At 45.0% G+C, this 26,934-nt stretch overlaps 1 protein-coding gene across 1 annotated transcript; it reads left to right on the top strand.

The window, feature by feature from the left end:
• Positions 1–1,028: 1,028 nt before the first annotated feature.
• On the top strand, positions 1,029–26,934 carry kif19 (kinesin family member 19). Its single transcript, XM_029527770.1, has 20 exons — positions 1,029–1,205; positions 2,490–2,570; positions 15,842–15,952; positions 16,029–16,116; positions 16,683–16,819; positions 19,512–19,637; positions 19,754–19,948; positions 20,994–21,140; positions 21,249–21,371; positions 21,560–21,716; positions 21,798–21,972; positions 22,084–22,282; positions 22,362–22,632; positions 23,080–23,204; positions 23,318–23,481; positions 23,597–23,702; positions 24,200–24,323; positions 24,750–25,138; positions 25,292–25,460; positions 25,544–26,934. Exons 1-20 carry the CDS (start codon positions 1,167–1,169, stop codon positions 25,669–25,671), a joined length of 3,054 nt encoding a protein of 1,017 aa, XP_029383630.1. The 5' UTR covers positions 1,029–1,166; the 3' UTR covers positions 25,672–26,934.

Raw genomic sequence — 26,934 nt, 5'->3', positions numbered from 1 at the left:
CCTCCTCTCCCTCCTCCTCCTCCCCCTCCTCTTCCTCTCCCACCTCCCTCCTCCTCCCTCTCCTCCCCCTCCTCTTCTCCCTCCTCCCCCTCCTCCTCCTTTCCCTCCTCTCCCTCCTCCTCCCCCCCATCCTCTTCCTCTCCCACCTCCCTCCTCCTCTCCCTCCTCCCCCCCCTTCCTCCTCTTCCTCCTCCTCTCCCTCCCCCCTCTCCCTCCTCCCCCTCCTCTCCCTCCCCCTCTTCCTCTCCCTCCTCTTCCTCCTCTCCCTCCTCCTCCTCCCTCCTCCTCTTCCTCCCCCCCCTTCCTCTTCTCCCTCCTCCCCCTCCTCTTCCTGCTCCTCTCCCTCCTCCCTCCTCCCCCTCCTCTCCCTCCCCCTCTTCCTCTCCCTCCTCCTCCTCCCCCCCCTTCCTCCTCTTCCTCCTCCTCTCCCTCCCCCCTCTCCCTCCTCCCCCTCCTCTCCCTCCTCCTCTCCCTCCTCCCCCTCCTCTTCCTGCTCCTCTCCCTCCTCCCTCCTCCTCCCTCCTCTCCCTCCTCCTTCCTCTTCCTCCTCCTCTCCCCCCCCTTCCTCCTCCTCCTCCTCCTCCTCCTCTCCCTCCTCTCCCTCCCCCTCTTCCTCCCCCTCCTCCTCCTCCTCCTCCCTCCTCCCCCTCCTCCTCCTCCTCCTCCCTCCTCCCCCTCCTCTTCCTCCTCCCTCCTCCTCTTCCTCCTCTTCCTCCTCCTCTTCCTCCTCCTCTCCCCTCCTCCCCCTCCTCCTCTTCCTCCTCCTCCTCCCTCCTCCCCCTCTCCCTCCTCCTCCTCCCTCTCCCTCCTCCCCCTCCTCCTCTTCCTCCTCCTCCTCCCATCTCCCCCTCTCCCTCTTCCTCCTCCTCTCCTTCCTCTCCCTCCTCCTCCCTCCTCGTGCCACTCCAGGTAAGCTCTCGCGCTCTCGTGTCCCGCCGAGCGGAAGCGGACGGAGCTTGGAGGAGGACCGGATCCGGGACGGAGCTGCACCGAGGAGGGGGCAGAGCAGAGCAGAGGGGCGGGCCGAGCTGAGACACGACCGGCTGAAGCTCCCGGGGCTCAGACACACACCGCAGCCGACGGAGCTGCAGCGGAAGGCCGCGGGATGATGCCGCGTCCCGCCGGCTGCTGACGCTCCTTCTGCCTCCGTCCGACCTGAAGGCACCATGAAGGACACCGGGGAGTCCAAAGACCAGCAGCTGACTGTGAGTCCAACTTTGTTTTCTAAATGTTTCAAACTAAACTAATGCTAACTGTTGCTGTGAACTGTAAACATCTGATGGTGCTGGTTGGCTTTCTTTGGTCTGGAATTCCTTTTTTATTATTTAAAAAGACCACCTATTGATGTAGATCATCATAATAAGGTATTTTTTGTGGTACTTTTTTGTGGGCCCTGTTGATGATATATGTTCACAACCTGCATTGTGATCTGCAGCCTATATCTGAATTATTGAAGTGGGTGTTTCAGTTGCCTGGCCTCTGTTGTCCAGCATGTAATACACTTTCTACAGGGAGCTGGAGGCAGTGAGGTGGATTACTAATATTATTACTACAGAAACGCGTGCTGCCGTGTGTTCCCTGGTACATCTGAGTTCTTTTCACCGCCCCTCTGCTGTGATTGTTATTGTCAAGTTTCATCCTGTTTTATTTGTTTCACGTTATTAATTGGAACCGCTGGTGCTTCTCATTTCAGCTTAGTGTTACAGATTGTTCTATCACCAGTTTGACATTCATCAGGCTGAAGTGACGGTAGAAATAAATTTCTGATTCCCTCTTTTCACACATCCCTTTATCACCTCCAAGGTGCTGGTGGCATGGGACTTATCCCAGCATGCACTGGGCAGCGTACGCTTTAAACCAGTTACGGTTCTGCCCCAGAGAAACACACATCGGCTGTCAAATGTGTTTACACTCACATTTATTTTTGACAATCCCCGTGTGTGGGATTTCAAACCAGAGAAATTATTTTTGTAGTTGGTTGGAAAACTTTCTCATTTCCTGTGCTTGACATTTAAAAGATTATTCATGCAGTTGTTAAACCAGCACCTCTGTAAATTTAGATGACTGAAAGATTTCCTTTTAAATAGATGGTCATAAGCGAAATCAAGATTTCTTGACTTTTAGGTCCTGCTGTCTGTAAAAGGCTCTCTTCCCATAATGCAGTGCAGTTGTGTATTTTCTGTTAGACTGTTAACAGACTGTTAGAATTGTTGATCTTCAACATTAGTGGCGTTTTTTTTTTTTTTTATTCCTACTTAGACCCCAACAGCTAAACGAGACTTCTCTCTTTTCTCAAACCACACTTTCCTCCGACTGCAGATGCAGCTGCATCGATACAGACTTGTTGGTAAATAAGGGCTCGTTTAGTGTATGAGCTGGAGCACTCTCGTGTGCTGTCAGAGTCATTTTCCAACCTGTAGTTTCATTAAGTTGAACATCTGAGTTGACTGAATTCAAGGATGACTGAAGTTGCCATGTGTGCCTCGCAGGTAGCGTTGAGGATCCGACCCCTCAGCGATGCTGAGCAGGAGGAGTCGGGTACGATCGTGGCCCACAGAGTGGACGACCAGGTGAGAGAGCCATCCTTTATTCTACTGCTGTGTGTGTGTGTGTGTGTGTGTGTGTGTGTCCACATCCTGTACACCTCTGTGCATGACAGTGAGTGATGGGGTCAGGGTGTGTCGGACAGGGCTGTCGTCTCTGTTTCAGAGTCCTCTTCCTCTCTCTGATGAGGCTGCACAGATAAGGTAACTGCAGGCACTTCGGGTAAAACAGGCAGTTCCTTAAAAAAATATATATATATCAATCTGTTCATAAAGCTCAAATATCACATTTCATTTGTAAGCCGATGACTCAGACACGACGCAAAGAGATTGACCTTTCCGGCGACTCGTGGCGAGCTACAGATTCTTTGGTGAGCAGATGCTGACGGCTTTGCTGAGTTTAATTGAGCAGTTCAAACAGAGAAAACGTCTCTCAGTGTGTCTGCCTGACTGGAATGGTTACACACAGACATAAAATCAAATAAATCTTTTAGATATAATTAGCTCAAAATTATGCCACTAATGAGTTTTCGGTTGGAAAGATTTGAATCTTTAATCTTTATAATCACTTATTACCCACAATGCATCTTCACCGTTGACTCAGGAAGTCAAAGTAAGAGTAATCTTGAGCCACCAGCCTCAGGCAAAGATGAGCGCCGGTAAGGTCACTCCTTTCAAACCCCTCGCCTCTGGACTCTTCTTCATCTTCGTGTATTCTTGCAGTTACATCCAGGTAGATGTAGCAGGTTATTTTTTATTGTTTTTTCTTCCTCTGGAGCCACAAAAAGGTTTTTGTATTTTCTTTTACATTTGCAGAGTGATGGAAACAACCTGTAGAGAAGTCCAGCAGGCAGACAGCAGATTGTCGGGCAGACCGTGTTAATGGTGTTTCAGGAAAAGCAGAATTCACTTTAACTGAAAGTACAAGACCTTGAAAGAGCCAAGCACGTCAGCCTTTATTTTTATAAACAAAATGAATCATTTGTTCATAATTTATTGTGCCAGTAGAGCACAAGAAATTACCAAATAATTAGCACACTCGCCTGTAATCGAGGTAATCGCATTGAAAATTCATCCCAAATGTGGACTCTTGAATACAGATAATACTAACAGCGGTATGTCTGGCTCTGAACACTGACCGATTTTAAATTGCCTTCTGATTTATTCGGCAGGTAAACTGCTTTTGAACGGAGCCATTATGCTAATTGTATTTTCCACGAGGCTGAACCATGACAGGAGCGTTTCTGAATGAGCAACAAACACAGTTACAGCTGGTACACAAACTAAACCGGAGGCATTGAACACATTTAAAGTGACTGGGCCCAGACAGTGGTATTTGTTCCCCAGAGACGTGCTGCATGTACGTGCTGCCCCACCGGAGCCGCATTTACTTCCCGTAGCTCACTTTTCAAGCGGTCCCTCCTGGAGACCATTCAGCAGCGCCACCGCTGAGTGTGATGATGATGAAGCCAGTGTAAATGGTAATGAGCGATGCGACCTGGAACCTGCTGATTGAGGTAATAGCACGCGCGGCGGCGAACGGCCCAAGATGGAGCCAGGAAGTTTAATGGCACCGCAGCACCTGACATACTGACTCATTTCTGCCTCAGAGAGACAGTGACTAATGCCAGAGGGAAGCATTATATTCACACGAAGGTGAGCTCAGCAGCAAAGGCTCTACTAGAGAACGTTTCTAGGAACAGATAATCCTCCGCACCGAGGTCTGACTTGTTTGTCTGTCCTCTCAGAAGCAATTTAATTACTCCATGACCTAAGGACAACATCAGCACTTCTGTCTGCCATGACATCATCAAAACAGGCTGCGACTCATGGGATTAGTGCACAGCAGCAGGCAGTCAGGTATACCACAACACCACAGAGCCGGCACACCCTGACACCACTCTGCCATTGTCTCTGTTCAGCAGGTGGTAGATTTCAGCACAGTTCATGCTGTCTTGAGTCTGTGGAGAGACTTCGTACTGTGCTGTCTCTGTAGCGTTACAGTAAAACCACTCAGGCACGTCCGCAGCAAAGGATTAGTGGAGCTTACAGTACACACTTGCTATTGAGACAGAGGGATTGTGGGAATCTGCTGTTTACCTGGGCTGACCTTACATGAATGGAGGTGGAAGTAGTGAGGTATGTCACTACGACTCTGGGATGGAATTAAAGCAGACACGGTGGCTGAATCTGTTTAGCTGTAGCTGCAGTTCTTGCCTTGAAAAAAAAATATATATATGCAGAAAATATATAGAAAACATGCTTTTCTTCCTTAATACATAACTAGATTCTCCTTTGTTTGTAAGAGTAGACAAGCAGACCAGGGGCCATATGGCGGAGAGGTAGCGCTCAGACAGATTAGCAGGGGGCTGGTGGCTCGCTCGGCTGACTGGGTGGGAGTACACGGATATGGCTGTCTTGGCAGAAAGCAGACAACCTGAAGCTGCCTAAGCCTGCGCAGATGAGCTCATTGGATGGGTTTTAGCTCAGGTTAAGCCTTTTGCCACCTGCTCTCTTTCCACGACGGCCTCCGCCGTTCCCCGACCACCTGTTGCACTCAAGGGGCGTTCCTTGTCCTTGAGCAGGAAGGTCGGATGTGTTCTGAGGTGGATCTATGAATGAGATATTAAATGGCTCAGGTTGAGCTATTTCTGTTCAGAATATTCTGTTACCATTAGCAGAAAGATCCCAAAATTTAGATGGCACGCAGGAAGGCTCTTCAAAGTTCAAGGTTTCACGAGGAAGCAGATGAAGCAGTCTGGTCTGCTTTTTGTCGACCCACAAATTAAAACTGGAATGAAACTCTGGTGAAGTTCTGAAGTAGATGAAGAACTCCAGAGAGCTTAGAGAGGGACAAAATGATCGTTGTGGTTGTGACTACAGTAAGTGAGCGAAGACTTCTCCCCCAGTTAAGCTTATGAACCAACGTTGCTGTTTGTTTACATCCTCCTCATTACGGAGAACAGCCTTGGTTAGATAGTATTCACGCTGCGCGGGCCATATCATCTGTCCTTAAGAGGCTAACAGGAAAGCTATGTTTAGCCCCCGAGGGATAAAGATGGTCGCACAACCTTTGAATGGAACACGTGAGCGGACAACTTTATCTCAGCAAATGCTTTCACTCTACTCACAGAGGTCTGTTCTGGGTGTAAAGGGCTAAAGACTCAGGATGGTAGGAGGTCAGAGCAAACACTGCAGAATCATCTCAGCGCTGTCACCAAATCCAAAACAGCATATCAAACGTGTGTCTTTATGCTGCGGGCGCTGTTTACGCCCTGCAGGTTGTGTCTCAGGACTTGTTGAGCGTGTCTTCGGCAGGGCCGGCCTGTCAGTCGCACACAGTGGGGAATGCTTTATAGTGAGGCCTTGTCTCCATGGAGACACCTTGACAAGGTCAGGGCCATTGTTTGTTTTTGTTTGTTTTGTCAGTAGTAAAGTCCCTCCTATAGGAGATTAAAGTACAAGAGCAGAGGAAGAGGGCTGCAGCAACTATGGCACTTGTTTTTGTTGTTTTATTGTCTGCAGATGAATTGACTTGAATTAATTTGTTCTTTGAAAGAACCTTTGCTGTGCTTAAGCTTGTTGTTGGCCAGGCTTGTGAATGCAAACTGTGAACAGTATTGATTTTTCCTTTTTATGTATATATATATTTTTTATAATTTTTTTGGGGGGGTAAATTATTTGCTTCAGAAAATAGAGGATTCAAAACACCATCTTCATAACAACAAGAGGAATGAAGGCTTTCTCAACATTATTCCTTCACTTGTTTGCCTGAATAAAAAGGTGATCCCGAAGAGAGAGACAGAAGGAGAGAAGGAGAGGTTGTCAGCCACCAGGGAAACAACAATGTGCTGTTTTCCTTAAAAGTCCTTAAAAACAATACGCAGCATTCAGCTTGTTCCAAGTGCAGGTCTACTTGATTACAGTACATCCATCAACTGGCAAATTTTCTGCCTTTGTAGAGCACAAAGCACCTCACCTCAAGTGCTCAGTGTAGAGTTTCCGCCAACCTCCACACAGACCTGTCAGTGAAAGGAGATTCATATTGCCTTCACCGCAGAAGGCCGCACTGTCGTTAGCCTGATTCAGCAAAAGCAGCTCCCGCTGGAAAAGTAATTTGTGTGTGCGTCAAGTAACGTCCAATCTGGGATGTTAACAGAGGCTAAGAAATACATAAAATGCAAGGAACATAAGTATGGCATAGAAAAAAAGTTTAGATCAGTTCCAGTCAGGGCTTAGTCAAGAGCATAAATAAAACAATAAGTCTGGGTTTGATCAATAATATTCATATTTCACCAGACTGTTTTGAATAAAATGTACCAATTTCTTTGTGCAAACGCAGCTAATTTCATTAAATTTGAAAAAAGCTTCCTATTAGCCAAAGAGTGAGTGAGAGCCAGCAACATGCTGAAGGTTTGCATAAAAAAGGCCCCCTTCCCTTCCTGTCTTAATGCTCCCCTGCTCTCTGCTGATGGAAATGTTCTCTCCAAAACAGTCAATCGCTGTAATTGGCTCGTTAAAAATCAGGGAAAATGTGGGAAAAAAAAGAAAAGAGAGAACACCACGTTGTGTCCACGCACAGCCTCTTCTTTACAAGGCTGTGTTTGAATAGCCTGGTGTTTGTGTAGGAGAGGGAAAGGAACTACAAATAGCCATGTCCTTTTTCACTGCAAAGATTTAACCTCTTCACACAAGAGACCGAGGCAGCAATGAGACCTGAAGCTAATATGGTAACAGCGGCACAGAACCGAGAGGCAGAGAGGAGTTTATTTAGGGTCACTCGCAGAAGGTGGACCTACTTTATTGTGAAGCTGGGTTAAGATGTTGGCACAAATAGACAGTCTGACCCCGCAAAGGGGATGATCTGTACTTTCCTCGTTTTCTCTGCCAACACTTCACCTTCCCTGATCCCTGCCCCTTCGTCGAGTCTCTCTTACAACAAGAGCCATTGTGGGTCGGCCTGTAAATGTTTGTGTAGCATGCATGTGGTGTTTTAAGCGTGATCCTTCTTAATGCCGTCCACTCCCGATCATGATGAGGGGGCAAAGCTTGGCAGCCCGCTGAAGGAGGTCGGACTCTTCTGAGCAGCACTTAAAACTGAAGTAAACACACTTGTTGGCCCCGACCAACTCTTTAAGAATCAAAATGAGCTGATTATTAAAATAGTATGATACATAATAGAGGATGATGTTGGCAGGTGGGAGATGTTTTCTTTTCCTGAGTCATTGTTCAGTCCAGGAGGGGTTGATGAAAATAAAGGAAGGACCCAAAGGGCCTCACAACACAAACATCACAAACGAAAAATGTGATAACAGCACATCCTTTGATGCTGTCTGTGCTTCGTTCCATGTGATGAAATGAGGAGCACAATGTTCCCCTTCTTCCTCTCTGGATACCTAATACCTCTTACACAAGCAGGAAGTATACAGGTCGGCTGCAGGGCCATCGATCAGAAGCCTTTATTGGGCTTCTGGCCAAAAGGGCATTAGTGACCCATTAGTTGTGTTACAGCTAATGGGTCACAAGTTGATTGTCATCACAAAGTTCACAGCAGGAGCCGACTATCCTTACACAATCAGACCGTAAGACGCTAATCCTCAGCTTCCTTGCAAATTCAGAATTCTGCATCATTACATCATTACATCATTCATACTAAGCAGACAAAAATGAATTGCTTCCAGGAGAAAGCACACAAAAAGAAAGCTCTAAATAACTATAATAAAGATAATAGCACATAGTATGTATAATAGATTTCCCTCTTCTGTTGTGCTAGTGATAGTTCACAACAGCTGATGTCAATCAAACTTTGGACAAGTTCTCAAAGAATTATTCAAATATCTTAAATGGCTTAATCGTGCTGCCACGCTGCCTTCAAAATTATTACTCTCACGCAATGCTTTATTGTGGCGCTCCTTTGTTAGTGTGTCTATTATTTATCCATACAACAATTTTGCTCTCTGGGTAATCAGCTTTACAGCTCCTTGCGGGCACTTGTGTTTATTCTTCAATTATTTCTCTTTATTACTCTCCAAGAGATTTGTCTTTCAGCCCCAAAACAGCAGGCTGCGTTGTATTTTTGAAACCCTGTGTAAAGTTCATTGTGTGCTGCTTTTGTGTCTCTCATAAGTGACATCTCCCGCTCTGTCATGTTGACGAGAGCAAAATGGACAAAAATGTTTGTTCAGCCCCTGTTCAGTGTGAAGTTAACTTAAAACTGTTCTAATTGGATCTTTACGCAGCTTTTTGCCGTCGCCCTCCGAAAAGAGCCAACTCAACCCTCAATGTTTATTCGCCTTCACAGAGAGGAGACGTGATTTTTTTGTTAAATGATAACAATAATATTAATACCTCGTTAAAAAATAAGCAAAAGAAATACTCTGCACTCAGTATTTTCTCAAAAGTAAGAGTGCAGGTTTCAGTAAGTCGACTGTTTCAGTTCAACGCAAACACCATCATTTATTTGTTTGTTTAGTTTTTTTCTCTTTAGTTTACTGTCTGTTTGTGCTGTCAGTTGCCTAGCAACAGCGCCCTCAAAACTTAAACCGCACGACCCCCCCCCCCGTGTCAAAATTATTAGCTTACATTGTAGAAGAAGTGGCGTATACGAACAAGGACACCGATCCGATCTTAGCCGGTGTGTTATCCTGGCCAGACCTTCGGGCAGGAACCCCGAACCCAGCTGGTTGGCTTTTGGATGTTTGTTTGTTTGTTGTGGTACCAAGTGGCCAAAAAAATGATCTCTGCAAAGGAGGATGTGGGCTGATTTTGTGCGTTTGTAATCATTACAAGTTAAAATTGTAATGATCGGGAACAAGTATAGGATGATTCAGTTATGTTTGACTTTTTTCCAGTTTTGAGTTAGTTGGAAGAAGAATATCTGGCACATCTATCTTTTATTAATGAGTGTTCAGCGTGACCTCAGAGCAACCTTCACCCTCTGCATATTCACGCTTAATTAAGATCTGGGGATTCAATTAATCGCTTTCACACTTGCCAAATTGCTGCGTTGTCCCCCCTTATACTTTGGAACCATCTCCGCCTGCGCCATCCAATAATTCGTCTGCACTACATGGCCTCGACGCAGGTTAATGAGCAGGGAGGATAAAAAAAGAGCAGGTGGCACAGCGACAAGTGATTTCTCCTGTTGCTTTTATCCAATTCATGATCTTTCAAGACGTCCTGTTACGTAAGTTGTTGGGACTCTTGTTGCAAGGGCAGTGTGTGTGTGTGTGTGTGTGTGTGTGTGTGTGTGTGTGTGTGGGCTTTCTAGTTAGAATTACAGCGACCCTCGCCTGATCCCGCCTCTGTTTGCTACAGACACCCTGTATCAGGTACACTGTGAGCCAACACACACCTCCGATCATCCAGAGCCCCTGAAACAGGATATCGGCCAGCATTGTTGGGGTGCAGAAAGGGCAGCTCTGAGATTTTCTCTCAGATAACCAGACGCAATTGTGTCTGCCGGACTTTCCAAAGCTTTGGTTGCATTTCTGAAAGAGCAGCTTGAAAGGTGGCCCCGTAAAAGGTCACTGCTTAGACCTGATTGCTTTCTTTATGTGATCTTGACCCTTTGTTCCTCGCGGCACTCTTGACGCAGCGGACAGATGTCACCGCCGAACGGCTCTGCTGCCATGCCTCGAGATAACAGAAAGGGAGATGGCTCAGCTCAGCTGTTTACACACAGAAATACCAAAGTGGGGGACCAAGTGAACACACATGGACAGTCTTGAGAATCAAATCATGTTTTTTACGGGGGGTTTTTCCAGGGCTTATTGCCCCCCTTTGACTCCATAGAAACCGAAAAATGAGGAAGGTGCGTGTGGGGGAAAAACAGATACAAAGATGGACACACACATCAGATATGACTCACAAACAAATGCCCTTCTTTTAATCTCTCCTACACGTGCTTGGTCAGCCTCATGCTTATGATGAAAGAGGATGTAATCTGACCTTTGAAACCAGAGCAATAAAGACTGGACACAAATGTAAGCAATAAAACATGGCATCGGCGTGGACGGGTGTTTTGTCCATATCACTTTGAATCCGACCCCCGTCTGCAGGTTTTCACTGTCATTCTTTTCATTTCCTCCACTCTCCTCATTTTGTATTTCATTAAAGGAAATTCTGACGTAATTTGTAGAAAATCTCTAATTTCGTTCTTAAAATCAGAAGAAAAACAAAACACCGGACGTTTCTGCTTCTTCTTCCGTGTCTGCTTTATCAAATTTGAGCAGCAGACAGTTACTGTGCACGCTTAAGTTTTCCAACGGCTCTTTTCATTGTCATTTTATTAGTGAGGAGCCATCACTGAGGTGTAATGAAACCAGTGCCTATTAAGGAGCTTAATGTCGACACCAGGGCTGACTTTTGTTGCCCATCTTGGCAGCATTTGCCGCTTGGCACACAGACGGCTTGGCTTGTGAAACTGCACCACATCCAGGCGTTGAATTATGGATCCGCCGTGGGATTTAGCAGTGCCATAATCAGCAAGATGGCCAACCAAGTCAACCCTGTTGCTTTAACAACCCGAACAACAGAGCCTATTGATTAGAAAACCCATCAACCAGGAAAGGCGCTAGGCAAGGGTGCCCCGTCAGACCCCGCCGTTTTCTATGGCAGTTAGATAAGTCCATCACGCTAATTGGTTTCGCGATGCTGCATAAGCAAGCTGTTGTTTTGACTTTGGCAGATCCACGAAAGGAAATGAATATTTTAGGAGCTCCTTTTTTCATATCCACTGTGTGTGAATTCACGCTCTTACCATTTTGTTTTGTCAGTGACCATGGTCAAATTATACCGTGTCGAGCATTGCGCTGAAAAGAAGAGTGGATCTAGCCTGTGTCATTCATTGTGCCGAGGGACAGCATGATTAAAACTGCTATAAATGACACCATGCTTGCAGAGACCATCGACAAGGAAATTGCTTTTCATTTGAGGGGCTCTTGCATCCTTCAGACATTTGGCCCACTTGTGTCAAAATTTGATGTCTTATTCAGTAAATACTGGATTGATCCCAGTAGAAAGAAAAGCAGGAGCGGATTTAGACCATAGTCTATTTAATTTAGACGTCACTCACATCATTATTGTATTATGGTATTGAATTGGCTCACAGTTGGGAGGTTTCTTTGTCTACGAATATTCTTATCTTTGAAAGACTTTGACCTTTGTGATCTTTAGCTGCATGTCGTCATGTGATGAAGTGTTAATCAGTGTATTGTTTCTTATTAGAGTTCCAAAGATTTTACGCCTGTTGGATTCATGATTCATGTTAACCAAACATGAGGATGAGCCGATGAGCTTTTCAGGGGCTGATTCTACTTAAAGAGTCCAATCAGCTGATCTTTGAGTTTAACAGATCCGACCCAACGGATGTGTGACCTGATGTGGAAAATAAAGCACCAGCTCTATTGTGCAGTGTGTGCATCTGGTATTTACAGTGTTTGTTAAGATAATAATTTGGTCTTTAAAACTGTGAAAAACACTGATAACAAATTCTTAGTGACATTTTCAAATAACAGTTTTGTTTGATCAACTCTGCAAATTCAAATGATGCTGAATCATTTTATCCAGATTAATCAGCTGCAGCCAAATTGAGACGTGTTTTACTCTGATGTGTGTGTGTGTGTGTGTGTGTGTGTGTTATAACCAGGAGAAAGAAAGAAACCATTTCTTATATTTTTAGTGCAAACGTTTTATACACACAGACGTGCTGCGTGGGAGTGTGCAGTCGTCCGTTCCTCTGGACATTCATGCCACCCTGCTTGTGCTGGTTACAGTAGACATGAAGTGCTTCTGTCTTTGTTGCTATGTGTGCGCTATGAGTACATGTTTCCACGCAACTGTGCGAGGGGGAGGGAGAGAGAGAGAGAGAGAGAGAGAGAGAGAGAGAGAGAGAGAGAGAGAGAGAGAGAGAGAGAGAGAGAGAGGGCATGTGGGAGATTTAATGTTCCCTGAGAAATGTTTCAAAGTACTCCTCAACCTGCTCTGTGCTCTGGACATCAATGCAAAGGCTAACCTGCATTTCACACCAGATTCTGTTTCCCAGAAGCAGCCTAATCGAGCGCGGAGGTCATTTATTGGCATCAAAACCCTGAGAGGTGCACCCAGACATCTGGTCTTACGCTGCTAATCAGTGTGCTGTTATCAGAGCCAACACCTTGAGGTCTTATCGCAAGACTTAAGAAAATTGGCGGTATAGAATCCACCTGTGCAGCAGCTGTTGTTTGTAGATGTTGGTGGGCGGAGCTACGGCAGGTATTGTAACTCAAGAAACACGGATGACAGATGGGACTAGAGGTGTTATCAACACCCTCGGCCCTTAATGATTTTCCCAGGTGCATCTGCTGGGACTAAACTGTGCATGGATGCACACACTATTTGATACCTTCTACACGTGCAATTATGTAAGAGCACTGTTGCATGCTCATTAGGAACGCCTGCACACACCAGCAGGTCCACACTGGGACCTAAATATGAACAGGCTCTGTTGCACAACCGGTGCTTTTTCAACCCTCACAAAAAGATGCTGTCCACCTTCCAAATGATGATTACTCTTGAAAGGGTTGTCATCCATCGGCGTTCATGTGAGTGCTCTAGAACAACAAATTCACTATAAAATCATTTCAAAACTGGAACAATCAGGTTGATTGTGCCATTCTACTAGTTCACCGTCTTCCAAACAAGAAGTCTGGGGATTAGTTAGATTAATTGGTTAATTAATGTAGGATTAATATAAGCAGGAGATTAATCAATAAGGAAGGGAACCTTTGGTCTAAAATCGTGATTAGGCATCTGGTTCTGCACCTGCCCAGGAGTCTTCCAACACTTCCTCAGTCACCTACATGAGCACGTTTTGGTATTGTAACAAAAATGAAGTACTAAGATTTGAATGACTCAGTTATGTCTCCTGCAATACTGAAACACAATAAAAGAGGATATAATCATCACTGCTGCAGCCAGATGATGTTTTGTTGTTTGCCAGCTAAGCTCTTCTTTGTATACAGTCAGAGTGACTATGGACATAAAAAAATAAAAAAAAAAAAGCGGAGCAGTTCCTGATCCGAACAGACAAGGATGATGTGATCATCTGGCAAAACAGATGACTACCAAAGCCCATATCCTAATGTGTTCTCTGACCTTGGATACTTAGAGAAGCATTCCCTAGTTCACAATATCTTTCCGGGGAAATGCGATCAGCGCTCGTACCTCACTGCGGCCGGATGGGGTGCAAAGAAAAGTTAGAGAAGAAGAAAGTTAAGAGGATGAGCACGAAGGGTCAGAAAGAGAAGAGAATCACCCTGCTACACTCCGTCCTTATGCTCACCATAGAGGAAACTGTCAAACTAGCGGTCTTGTGTCATCTTTCTCAGGCTTCCCTCCTTCCTCCATCACCCTCCTCAGTACTTCATCTCTCTCGTCTGATTGCAGCTTGTGCTAGCTTTCCGTGCTGCCCGCTTTCACCCGTTGCTGTCAGTTTATTAAAAGTGAAATTCTCTCCTCTTGAATTTCAATTGAGAGGCTTCAAAGTGAGCGGCTCACTGGTTGAGGTGGTCATCAAACAAGCCGGGTCCTTCAGCATTAGAGGCCTCAGAGGACTCTCCAGGTCTGCCACTGAACGGGACACGTGGGCTGAAAAACCTGGCAAACTCCCAGCTGATCCTTTGTTCTGTGTTTTGATGGACTCACCGCTTTATGCCTTCAGCGTTTAACTGGCATGATGTGCATGCAAGACAACAGACAGGCGTCCTGTTTTACTTCATCTGGTGTGGAATAAAGCACTTGATCTTTCTTTGTTAGCTGCTTGATAGATATTGTGGGCACCTGCCAGTGTGTTTGTTTTTGTAGCCTGAAGCAAATGACATATCAGCCTCTTCAGTTTCATTATCCATTTATAACTTAAGTTAGGTAGAAGTTAGGTTGACGTTCCCTTTCAGCTGCTTCTAATGTGGATTTCTTTGATATGGGGAGTGATTTAATTGATAAAGGGTTAGAGTCATTTTTTTTTAGTAAACCTATGGGCTCTACCGGCCGTATAAAAAATTAGGTCAGCGATATGAAGATGAATCAGCAGCAGAAAACAGCACTGACATTTTCTGCTGTAAAATGTTAACTTAAAAGTCGTGACGGCGGACAACAACATTGTGATTACTGTCAGGCAGCGATGGCGTTGTCTGTCAGCCCTATCCCAAGCGAGGGGCATAAATTTCCTTTTTGCCGACGTGTAAAACCTGTCAAGCAAGTTGGAGATTTGTCAACATCATTGGAATACTTTCTTTTTTTTTCTGTTCAGTATTTGTCCCTGAATGTTTCTTTGGAGAGCTGCGATTTACTGATGACAGCAGTAAATCAGTAGACTTCACAATTAGCACAATGAAGCATTTCTATTCTCATACAATCTGACTCTGCTGCTCAGACTGTCATCTACAAAAAAAAAAAAAAAAAAAAAAAAACAGCCTGCCTCCTTGTTACCGTCGAATTCAGTTCTTCTGGTCCTTTTCTTTCGAATGCCGTCAATGCCTTTGACATGTGGGCTGCTTGTTTGTTCGTTTCTGTGAGCAGGATTTGGATTATGGCAGATGGCTCAGATGGATTCCTGCTTGTATAATGAAGGACTATGAATTGCTATAGAAGTCAGCTGTCCTTAACATTTCCTTTTTTTTTTTCTTTTTAGTTTTATTGGCAATGTAATGACATTTATTTGTTTTCTTTTGCTTTTCTTTTTATTTTTGCTTTTAAATGCAGTTTATATTGTTCCTGCTGCCAGTAATATTTTTCATTGAAAAGATCACAAAGGACATTTGGAGTATTATGGGGGTGTTGATCCTCTAACGGATAAAAAAGCAGGTTTTAATAACTATCTATCGGATAGTTATGGATCTGGTATCTTTTCATACATAAAACTGCAGACTTTCAAAGTGTCTCATGAGAAACAGGCATCTGCAGCGGACGCAGAGCCATCTGTGCTCATGCTAACTAACCTGAACAGCTGAAGCTCCAGCTGTGCAGTGCACCACCTTTTAAAATTCATTTTGTAACATGTAAACATAAGCACGCATTAAAATCTAAACAGGCAGCAAATTGTAATTTCCTACCGTGAAAACCACCCAATCAAAGTGGAATCACAGCCCAGCCGATCCACTTTTACCGTGTTTTCAAAATGACACCCACAACACATTTATCCATGAGAGAAACTTTCCAAAGTTACAGACAAAAAGCGTATCATCAGGGTGATGAGCTGCTCACAAACCGTGAATGTCTTCCAGACTAACCGCCGTCCGGTCTCTCTTTGTCTGCTGTAGATGGTGGTTCTGATGGACCCCATGGAGGACCCGGACGACATCCTGCGTGCCAACCGCTCCAGGGAGAAGACATACATGTTTGATGTGGCGTTCGATTACTCAGCCAGTCAGGTCTGTCCAAAACACATCAAAAACTGAATGATATTCATACAGTGTGACTCAAATTCATTTTCTCCTTCCTGTGCAGGAGGAGGTGTACCGAGCTACAACCAAAGGGCTGATTGAGGGGCTCATATCAGGCTACAACGCCACTGTGTTTGCCTACGGACCCACAGGTTTGTGTGTGTCTGTGTGTGTGTTACAGATGTTGATTATTTGTGACTCTTTGAGGGACGTCATCCACACATACCTTTCTGTCCCTGAACCTCAGCTCAGCTCAGTCGGTGCACACAGGAATTAATTGACACGTCTCATTTGCATCTCATTTGGTTTTTAATTTTAGTGCAGTTGAAATTAGAAAATGAGTCATGCTTTGCCTCCCACATTTCCAGTGGCAAGGTTCAGATTGTCAGAAGAGTTCAATATGAGGTTCAATAAAATGTATAAAGACCTATTGACATCTAACAAGCTTTTAAGACCTATGCTGTTATGGATATTTAAACAGTAGCAGTTATACAATTCATAAAAAAGTCAATCTGGTTATAAACTCTCAATATAATAAAAATTATATATTCTCTAGGTCATTGGAATGAAGCTACAGCCAATATAGACAGAACCTATTTAAAATTAAAATAAGGGTGTAGGTAGCTATTTCCAAAGTGATTTCTGATTCCTAATTTTGCATAAATGTTTATAAAATTAACCCTTTAAATCGGGTACAACGGATATAATGTGTTTCCAGGTTGTGGGAAGACGTACACCATGTTGGGTACAGACAAGGAGCCGGGTATCTACGTTCGAACGTTAAACGACCTGTTCCGTGCCATCGAGGAAACCAGCGACGACATGCTGTACAGCGTCTCCATGTCCTATCTGGAGGTCAGAACCCCGACTGCTCGCTCAAAGTTTAAAGATTTCTTCTGATTTCTTCACACCTAGCCACCTTTCTGCCAACCTGTTCTCTCACCGTCATCTGTTCACGCTGATGAACATCTGTGGCTGTGAGCTGGAACTGCTGGTGTCACTTTACTTTTCTGAGCTGAGTTCACAAAACTGAGCAGCAGCGCTGTCATATTATTGATCTTTACGTACCTTGTGCTTCTCTTACTGCACCGAGAGGAGCAGTAAGAGAAGTAACGTAGAGCACTTTTGCTTTTGAACTCTTGCTGAAGGTGCTGCAGAGATGCACTAACTCTTTATTAAACCTCTAAAGACTTGCTGCCTCAAAAAGAGAGTTGTTGAGTTATCTGTCAAAACCTTTTTCATAAAAGAAGTTCCATGGTGATTGACAGTCAGCTCCAGTCTTGTTTCTAACTGTGCTGTTCAATTGCCTTTTTTTAATGGCTGTAGCTTTAGTTGTATTGTCAGAGGAGGTGGTTACACAGAACAGAAGTGTCTAAAAGAGCCGTATATCAAAGTGACTCATCTTTCTCTCCAATTTAGTGCAGCCTCTCCCGTTTCTCATATACCCCGTCTTTTCCATTCTTCCTTCTCCCTCCAACTGCTAACCAAAGCTTTTTCATCCACAAGAAAAAGAAATAATTGCAGCCTTATTTTCTGTAGTTTGCCTCTCCATGATATTCTCTGGAGCCCACATTCAAGCTATCGACTAAGTGTTTACTCTCCTTCCTACACATAAAGTACATGCACGTCATTGATTAGTCAACTGCTGTATTTACAAAGTGCAGGGACTGTGACGCGAGGGGAACCGAGGTGAAGTGAGGCAGCATGAAACACCGGAGTGCCACATTTTGTTTTTGAGTATTGTGCCGTGACTTGAGACTTGTTCAAGACGTCGCCACGAGATGGTTGAAATGGCGTTAGCAGGGTGTCAATCAGAGGATGCACTTAATTTTAATCGGAGCGTCCTCCACAAAGTGCAGCTGCTTCAGAGCGCTGATAACATGTACAAAATGATATGAGCACAGTTTTTAAGGGCAACTCATTCCAGAGTCAATATGCAATATAATTTCATTTCCCAGACGAACTGTTTACCATCGCTGCTGTACATACTGTCACAGATAAGATGGCAGGCTGATGTCAGTAGTTTCTCTCTGTGCCTGCCGGCTGTGGTTCAGCACCTCATTACAGAGAAGCGAGTAAAGCTCAGACTGTGTGTTTAATGGCCGTGCCATTAATAACGACGGCTACAATGGACTTGGTCCGTTTGACTCTAATAGCAGTAACTGTACTCCACTTGTGTGACCTTGGTATTCTCACGTAATGAAGTGATTTGTGTCTTCTCTTCGCTGAAAGTGAAATTTGTGTAGCGACACCGCACACTGACTTTACGGTGTTGTGCGGTGTTTTTGCCGCATAAAGTTGTTGTTTCAAATGATCCATTTCGCCTTACATGTCAAAGTGTTGTAGTTTTTAATGCAGGAAATATAAACATCACATGAACCTTATCAATGAAAAGCCTCATCCAGTAACTTTTTATTATCATTATTATTTTGAACAATCATTTTGTTCGTCATAGTTTTGCTGTTGTAAGTTGTTTTTAAAAAGATGCAAATATAAAAATGGATAACTCGTGTATTCAGAAATGTTCAAGCGTTCAGGATAACAGCTTTATTATTTCATAAAAGAGCAAATAAGAAAAGAGCAGTCTGCCTTCTATGTAAAATAAATACCTGTTGGTCAAGGTTTGCATCAGACATTAAAAATACATGTTGTGATTTCAGCACCAACTACTATTCTTATGCTCAGTGATTTATATTATTATTAAATCATAGCTCTCTTGCCAGACTCTCTGGGGTGGGGGCGTAAGAAAAACCTTTCCCATTAAAATGCCAGTCTGGCAGTTCTCCTGCGCCGAGCTCTTCAGGATGGATCCTGACATGAGGCCGTGCCTGTGTGTGTGTGTGTGTGTGTGTGAGAGGTGAATGTTTGCTGTTTCCACGGAGTAATCTGTTGCCGCTGTCACCACAAAGAGGTTAAATACCATTTTATAGCCACAGTGCACACATCGACTCCTTTTCTTGTTCAAATCAAGCTCTCTGTCACATGTCCAATCTCTAAAACACACGCACAGGCACTCATACAATTAACACAAATAAAAATACACTGTAGATAAAAAAAGCATCTCCAGTTGGTCTTCATCTACACAGACTTCCTCCCCTTTTTTATGTCTACTGTAGTCTTCTCACATTTAGGCCCGTTGGTCAGTCAGGCATTTCATCCTCTTTATTATCTGATATTAAACGACACAGTTCCTCTGGCTCTTCCTCCAGCACACGGCTTTTATTGGTGGTTTGGAGTGGCTTTTTCTGCGCCTGCAGACAGTGTGAAAGAAGAGCACTGACACACACGTAATGACAGCATGCCACCCAACAAGCTGCAGTTTCTAAATGACAGGCTGCTGAAAATATAGTTCTTGATGTTTTTGTACCTGGTCTGGATTTGGTCAGGAGGTCTGAAACCCTGAATGGAGCCTTTTCTGTGGGGATTAAAATATCTTTCCACTTGACTCATTTCTGTTTTCTACCAAACACAACTTCGTATAGAAATATTGGCATTTCAAAAAAATCTAATCCTTTTTAGCAAATAATTTTATTTTCTTTTATTTTAGATCTATAATGAAATGATCCGTGACCTGCTGAACCCGTCTTCGGGCTTCTTGGACCTGAGAGAAGACTCGAAGGGAGTGATTCAGGTTGCTGGTATCACGGAAGTGTCTACCATCAATGCCCAAGAGGTGAGACGAGCTACATAACCGTATGACTCATGACTCATTCCCTGTAATCAAAACATTCAGATCTCATCTATGGCAACTGCACCCACCACAAACAACTCCTGCCTGTGTGTTTTCAGATCATGGAACTGCTGATGAAGGGGAACAAGCAGCGCACCCAGGAGCCCACGGCCGCCAATCAGACGTCATCTCGCTCGCACGCTGTGCTCCAGGTGGCCGTCAAGCAGCAGAGCCGCTGCCGAGACGTCCTGCAGGAGGTCCGCTTCGCACGCCTTTTCATGATCGACCTCGCCGGCTCTGAACGAGCAGCACAGGTGCATGCACTGAGATGTGTTTCATTGGGAGGTGCACAGGTATCAGCACAGGTGTATTTGCTTTTTCCGCTCCAAGTCCGAGTTCAAAAACTTGGCTGTCCATTACTGCATGGATACCCTGGATACCTGTCGTCTGCTCACTGGGGATGCTTGGCATCGAGTCTTTACAACAGTCAAAGGAGTGAGGCTCTCATAAACCTTAGAAGAGTCTTTTATAACCGCCATTATGGGCTGGTAGGCTGCTTATGAAAGTAACACGCTAACCTTTTGGCAAATGGGATGGTGTTATAGTGCAGCATGACGCTTTTCACATCCAAAAAAGCAAAGTTACAGTTGTTGTTGGCAGCGGGGGAAAGTACCTGCACTTTACTTGAGTACTTTCTACATATATTTGATGGTGACAGTTATTTTACGAAGATTTTTTTTTTTTTTTTTGAATGGTTGATGGATTTGTATAGACTGAAGCTATAATAACATTAAAGGCTCCAAAGAAAACTGATGACAAAAAAGGAAAAAAATAAACAACAGTTAACATTAGTATAAAAACAAATCTTTGCTTAATGCCTAAAACTGGGTATGTTGTTTGTGATTTGCAATTTTCACCAGTGTTAACAGGGCCTTGTGCTTTGCACAGCACAAGAATGACCAAAAAAAAAAAAAAAAAAAAAAAAGTCAGCAGCCTCTTATTTACCTTGGAGACCACTGAGGAATAGTGCACACGGCCTCCATTAGCAGCTGGGCAGACCAGGCGCTTGTTAGTCACTTCAGGGCACAGGAACATTTTCTCTCCCCAGCAAAGGAGCTCAAGCGGTTAGTGAGAGGTGCAGAAGATTTAGTTCAGTTCAGTGTTGATGGATGAAAGGTAGGAGGTGATGCCATCTCCTGGGAGAAAGCAGAAACATGGCAGCTGCAGTGAAACAAACAGCCTCAAGCCTGCATCCTCGTTCTCTCTTTACTGTTTACTCTTTTTCAATGTATAAATATAAAATGTCCAAAAACAAGCTGCCCACTTTTTCTCACTCATGACGGTCTGTCTGCCTGTTAGACCCAGAACCGGGGTCAGCGGCTGAAAGAGGGGGCCCACATCAACCGCTCCCTCCTGGCTTTGGGCAACTGCATCAATGCCCTGAGTGACAAAAACGGCAACAAGTACGTCAACTATCGGGACAGCAAGTTGACTCGCCTGCTAAAGGTAAAACCGTCTCAGAGTTGATGAGATGCCAACTTGTGCTTTTGTGATACAGATAGTCCTTGCATTCATGTCTTGTTTTGTTTTTTTCTTATATCTTTGCTTCGTCAGGACTCATTGGGCGGGAACAGCCGAACCGTCATGATAGCCCATATAAGCCCCGCCTCCGTGGCTTTTGAGGAGTCCCGAAACACCTTGACGTATGCTGACCGTGCCAAAAGCATTCGTACCCGGGTGAGCTCATAACTTTAATTTAGATCTGTACACAATAAAATATCACACATGTGACTTGATAAAAAGCTGGCAGCAGATTTTATACTTTATTCAAACAGATTTTGAGACATTTATTGGCTGTAAAGCAGTTCCAGGTCCAACTGTAGTATTTCACTGAGAAATTTGACCCCCATCGCTGTGTCCTTCAGGTGAAGAAGAACCTGATAAATGTGTCATACCATATTGCTCAATACACCAACATCATCTCAGACCTGCGCTGTGAGATCCAGAGGCTCAAGAAAAAGATTGCAGATCAGGCGAGCCGCCAGGTCAATTCAGACCGGGCTGACATCCGCCATGTCCAGGGTAATTACAGAATACCTGCCCAGTTTAAGAAACGTATTCTGCAGTGGCTGTATATGACTGTTTTCCCTTCTGCTCTCGTAGCCGAAGTCCAGGCCCACTCCAGTCAGCAGAGTCGGGCAGAGATGGACCAGCTGAGGGAGCAGCTCCTGGAAGCCTTTCGCCAGCAGATGGAGATCAGGAGGAGCCTGATGGAACTGGAAAACAACAACATGGAGATCCAGATCGACACCTCCAAACACCTGCTAACCATCGCAGAGTCAGTGATCAGCAACTATGTCTTTACTTCCCGCTTCTGATTACAAGATAGCATCAAGATAGCATTTACAAACGATCATTCCTGACAGAATGTGGATTTTGTTTCTCCCAGCTGGGAGCAGGAGCGGAGCAGGCGCAGGAGGAAGTGGCGTGCTGAAAGGAGGAAGGAAAGTGTCAATAAGGATGAAAGCGAGAAGGACTCTGACTCCCCGGAGTCTCCCCCTGACAGCACCGAGACCGAGGAGGTGGCGATTGCCCGAGAAAATCTGGTCGCACTCATGGCCGAACAGAAGAGGATTCACAAACAGAAGGTAGACGTGCTGGTCTGCTTCTTGAAAAACGTGTGGTTTTATATCATCTAACCTCAGCTCCTCTTGTTTCCCCCATAAGGTACTGCTCGAACGCAGGTTTCTGGAGCTCCGGGATCACGGCCGTCGCTTGGAGGAGCTGTTGCCTCGAAGGGTGAGCTCAGAGGAGCAGCGCGAGGTCCTGGGCCTCCTCTGCAAGGTCCACGAGCTGGAGATCGAGAATGCAGAGATGCAGTCCCACGCGCTTCTCAAAGACAACGTCATCCGGCAGAAGAACTTCGTGGTGCAACGCTTCGAGCAGCACAGACACCTGTGTGACAAAATCATCCAGCAGCAGAGACAGTTCATTGATGGTGAGTCTTCTTTTCTTTCTGTTCTAGATTCATTCATTCATTCATTCATCTTCTACCAATTATCCGTTTCCTGGTCGCGAGGGGTGCTGGAGCCAATCCCAGCTCACCCTGGACAGGTCGCCAGTCCATCACAGGGCCAAAACACAGAGACAGACAGAGACCAACAACCACTCACACTCAGACCTACAGACAGTTTAGAGTCACCAGTTAACCCAATCATGAAGTCTTTGGACGGTGGGAGGAAACCCACACAGGAACAGGGAGAGCATGCTAACTCCACACAGAAAGGCCCCAGGCCGGGGAACAAAACCTGCGACCTTCTTTTTGTGGGGCAACAGCGCTAACCACTTTGCTGCTCTTCTAGAGGAGAGCAGAAGTAAATACATGTTTTGGGGGCATTTTTGCTTTTTAAGTATAATGCAGATTGCACATGTGCCTGTGTTCCAGACCACAGTCTGCTAGTGCCGCCCCACCTCCAGGAGTTATATGATATCTATATGAGGGAACTGGATGAGAGGAAGCTGGACAGAGCCATGGCCCTGGATAAGGTGACGACCAGACATACCATAAAGGTGAACCCACAGAATAACAAATGAATTCAGATACAATAACAGGAACTGATATTATAGAAAGTTTGCACCATTAAAAAAAAAAATCCCAATAAATGCTCTGCTTTAATTTCCAGGAGGGCTCTCTGCCTAAGATCAGCCTGCCCAGTCAGACTCGTGACAACATGCAAGACGTGGACTCAGACCAGGAGAGTGTCCACAACTCGTGCTCTGATAACAGGCGGGGCCAGGCCAGAATCCGCAGACACACTTTGCCGCCCATTCTGCCTGAGCCTGAGCTGTAAGGAGACATCCTTTTAGTATGCTTCCCCCTGTCAGAATCAATACCACAAACATTTACAGTCATTTTCATTCAAGTTCATTTGAGTTATGCTCTCTTTTCTCCCTTGTGCCAGGGACAATAATCGTGTTTTTAAAAGCAGCCCACATGCCAGGCAGATGAAAAACTCTGCCGTAATGACGCCGCCTCCCATCCACATCAACGGGAAAGGCAACAAAGAGGTGAGGAAGGTTTTAATAGGCAGCATTTAGCCTCATCTATTCCAGTTCAATAACTATCCCCTGAGAGATGTGGCAGGCTGTGAATTAATAGTCAGTTGTTGTTTTTCACTTCAAGCAGCATGGTTTCCTGTTTGAATTAAACAGAACAGATATTTCACTCAGCTGGAAGTTTTCCAGCCCATACGCCTCCATAAAAGAACCTGCAACATAAGCTGTCATAAATGTGAACTCTCTGCTCTTATATTCAAGGTTTTTTGCTGGATTGGAATATCCAGAGGAGCAGATAAAGTTATCTCCGTCTGAATCTCCCACTATGCAGTGAGCTGCGAGTTCTGACTCTTAGCTCATGAGAGCAAGAATCAAAATGCTCCACTCAAAGTGAAGCCACCATTTTAGAGAGTCACAGACTTGATTTAGATGGCACACAGCCTGATCTTGAATGAAAGCAAAGCGCCCCAGTGAATTTCTGATCATAATATGGCATCCCACTCCTGCAGCTGCAGCCTCTGGTTCCTGAGAGCTCTCTGAGCTACAGCCACCTCAGCCACAGCGTCAGCAGCCACCTGGACTCGTCGCCTGAGAGCAGCGAGGCCGGGGCCGATGTCGCCCTTTCACGGACTGGTGAGATGCTTAAATGGGTGTTTTCTAGTGAGGGAAGGTTTCATGAAACAGAAATGTACACAGTTGGTGAAGAGACGAAAGACCGTCCTTCACAGCTGAAGACTCTTTAAAGGCTGTAGATGCTGCATCACTTTGGAACTTTGGTGTTCAGGATCATTTCAGAATACTGATAAACACTCAGGTTACTTTGAATATTTATTAACATTTGCACTTTCATGATAAGGCTGCATCTAGTAGTTTATGCTATATCTGATCTAACCTGATCTTTTATCAGTTGTTTTGTCTATAAAATGGCTTTTCCATAAAAATGTGCATTCATTCCGATAGTCCAAGATGTCTTTGAACAGTCTGGGTTTTCCCAAAACCAAGTTAATTTGATATAAAACAAGTGAATATTAATGTGAACCTTTCCCTGTTTCCCTACAGAGCGACAGCAGATCTTAAAGGGGGTCCAGAACATCGTAGTGAAAGCAGCACGTCGACGCTCCAAAGCCCTGGAGTTGGATGCTTTGCGGTTGCCCCCTCCTGCCTCACCGCTGGATCCCAAAAAGCAGAAAAGCAGCCTTTCGTTGAGTGAGGCGCCCGCTAGAGGTCTGCCGCTGTGGCGCGGCAGGCAGCCCAGCCCTGAGCTTAGACACGCCACCTCAGACGACAACCTGTCCAGCAGCACCGGGGAGGGAAGCGGCCTGCAGGTGACCTGGACACGGCCCCGGAACCGTCAGGTCGCCAACAAGAAGCAAACACCACGAGAGGTGGACTTTGAGGCTCGCCGCAAGAAGAGGCGTTCTCGCTCCTTCGAGGTCACTGGTCAAGCAGTGAGTGTCATCTGTTTTCTGCATATTCTGTAATACAGCTATAACATCAGAGCGCCTCTTTGGGAGAAGTTGATGTGTTTGTCTGAGATGCGTTGATTTTAGATGGATAAGCAATCGGCCAATCAATGATTTTGTTTTTGCTCTCATTTGCAGCTTCCTCAGACAAAGACAGCCACAGCTCAGAGATTCCGCCCTCTGGACAGCACGTCAGACCCCCACCTCCACATTAACGGTCAGCCCCAGGCCCCAGTGCTGCGTCCCCAGTACAGAGGGGTCCCTCCTCTCGCCAAAGTCCGGGCACCTCACATCAGCCAACAACCAGGTAAACTGTCATTAGTCAGCAGCTCGATCGAAACATTCCTCTTTACCGATGCTTGACTGAGCTGCATCCTTGTCCCTCCACAGGCGCCAATGCAGAGTCCTCCTCAGTCCACATGAATAACCTGAAGCGGGGGCCTCAGCTGCGGCAGCCCCAGCCCCTCCTCTACATCACCACCACAGGCATGGGGGGTCAACGCACACGCAGACACTGAAGTCTCACCACCCAGGTCCGGCTTCCACACCAGCACTAAAACCCAAACCAGCTGCGCCTGAAGGGGAGAGCACCGGCCCGATCACAGTGAACACTTAACGCCTCAGTGACTGACGTTATAGCAGGATCCTGCGACAGTATGATGGAGCTTGACCAGACCAGAGGTGGATTCCTCCACACAGCTTTTACTGAGCGATGGCGCTGACAGGCCCTGAAACCTACAAGCCTACAGATGCCAAAGATTGTTGACGTACAGTGCTCGTCGTGTTCTTTCATGTTTTCACTTTAAGCTTGCTGTCGTGCTGAATTGCTCGTACTATCGTCAAGTCGCGGTGGCGTCAAGCTCATTTTGAATGCAGCACTGTACTAATGTTTGCGCATTATGAGTATATTCAGTCTGGTCACGCTCAGTGCTTGTTACGAAGGCCAGACACATTAAGCTTATGGGGGACGTTTATGGGGCTAAACCTCATGGTAATCATATAAAAGGGTGTTGAGGGAAAACACTGGCTTTATTACACCAAGGATGAAAGATGTTGAGAGGTTGACACTGATGGCAGTGTAAGAAATTTCTAATGAGCAAAAGGCCTGCTATCAAAATGTTTTGGTATCAATGTTTATTGTAGTGACGTTTCAATTTAATGACACACTGATATTTGAATAAAAAGAAAACTTGATCATTTTGATTGTTGTGCACTTCTAGATATAAGTCAACCTTGTATTTTCCCTCACCCCAGGTCTATGCCTTTTCTTACCCACACTTGACTGTTAAATGTCTTTCTTTGTTTGTGTAGATACACAGTGTAGTACCAGGGATGAGTCTGCTGTATTTTTTAATTATTTAACTGTTGCCTTTTCTTTTATGATGTTGTCAGTGACATTGTTTTCATATTTACTACTTTCTATGCTTTATTTTGTACATTTATTTTTTATTTGTACGCAAATGAATTGAAATGAAATATGTTAAAATGTTGCATATTTTCCACTGTGTAAAAAAAAAAAAAGTGTGTTTTCAGATATGACAGGAAAAGAAAATGGGAGATCAGGTCAGTTCAGATGGCCGTTTTATGCATAAATGTATTGATTATAATAAAATATGAAAAAGGAAAAAAATGAGCTTTGAATACTTAAAGGCAAAAATATCCTGTAATATCATGGAAATTATTTATTCAGACGCACTGCCAGTCGAGTTGTACGGATCTGGTGTGTAATGATAAAAAATGTCCACTAGATGCTGCACAGGGGTTGCTCCGTGTGCAGGGTT

This window comes from Echeneis naucrates, chromosome 19, assembly GCF_900963305.1.
Source record: "Echeneis naucrates chromosome 19, fEcheNa1.1, whole genome shotgun sequence".
Taxonomy (NCBI): Eukaryota; Metazoa; Chordata; class Actinopteri; order Carangiformes; family Echeneidae; genus Echeneis; species Echeneis naucrates.
The sequence above is the reverse complement of the archived record's forward strand: the minus strand, read 5'-3'. Positions and strand labels throughout refer to the sequence as shown.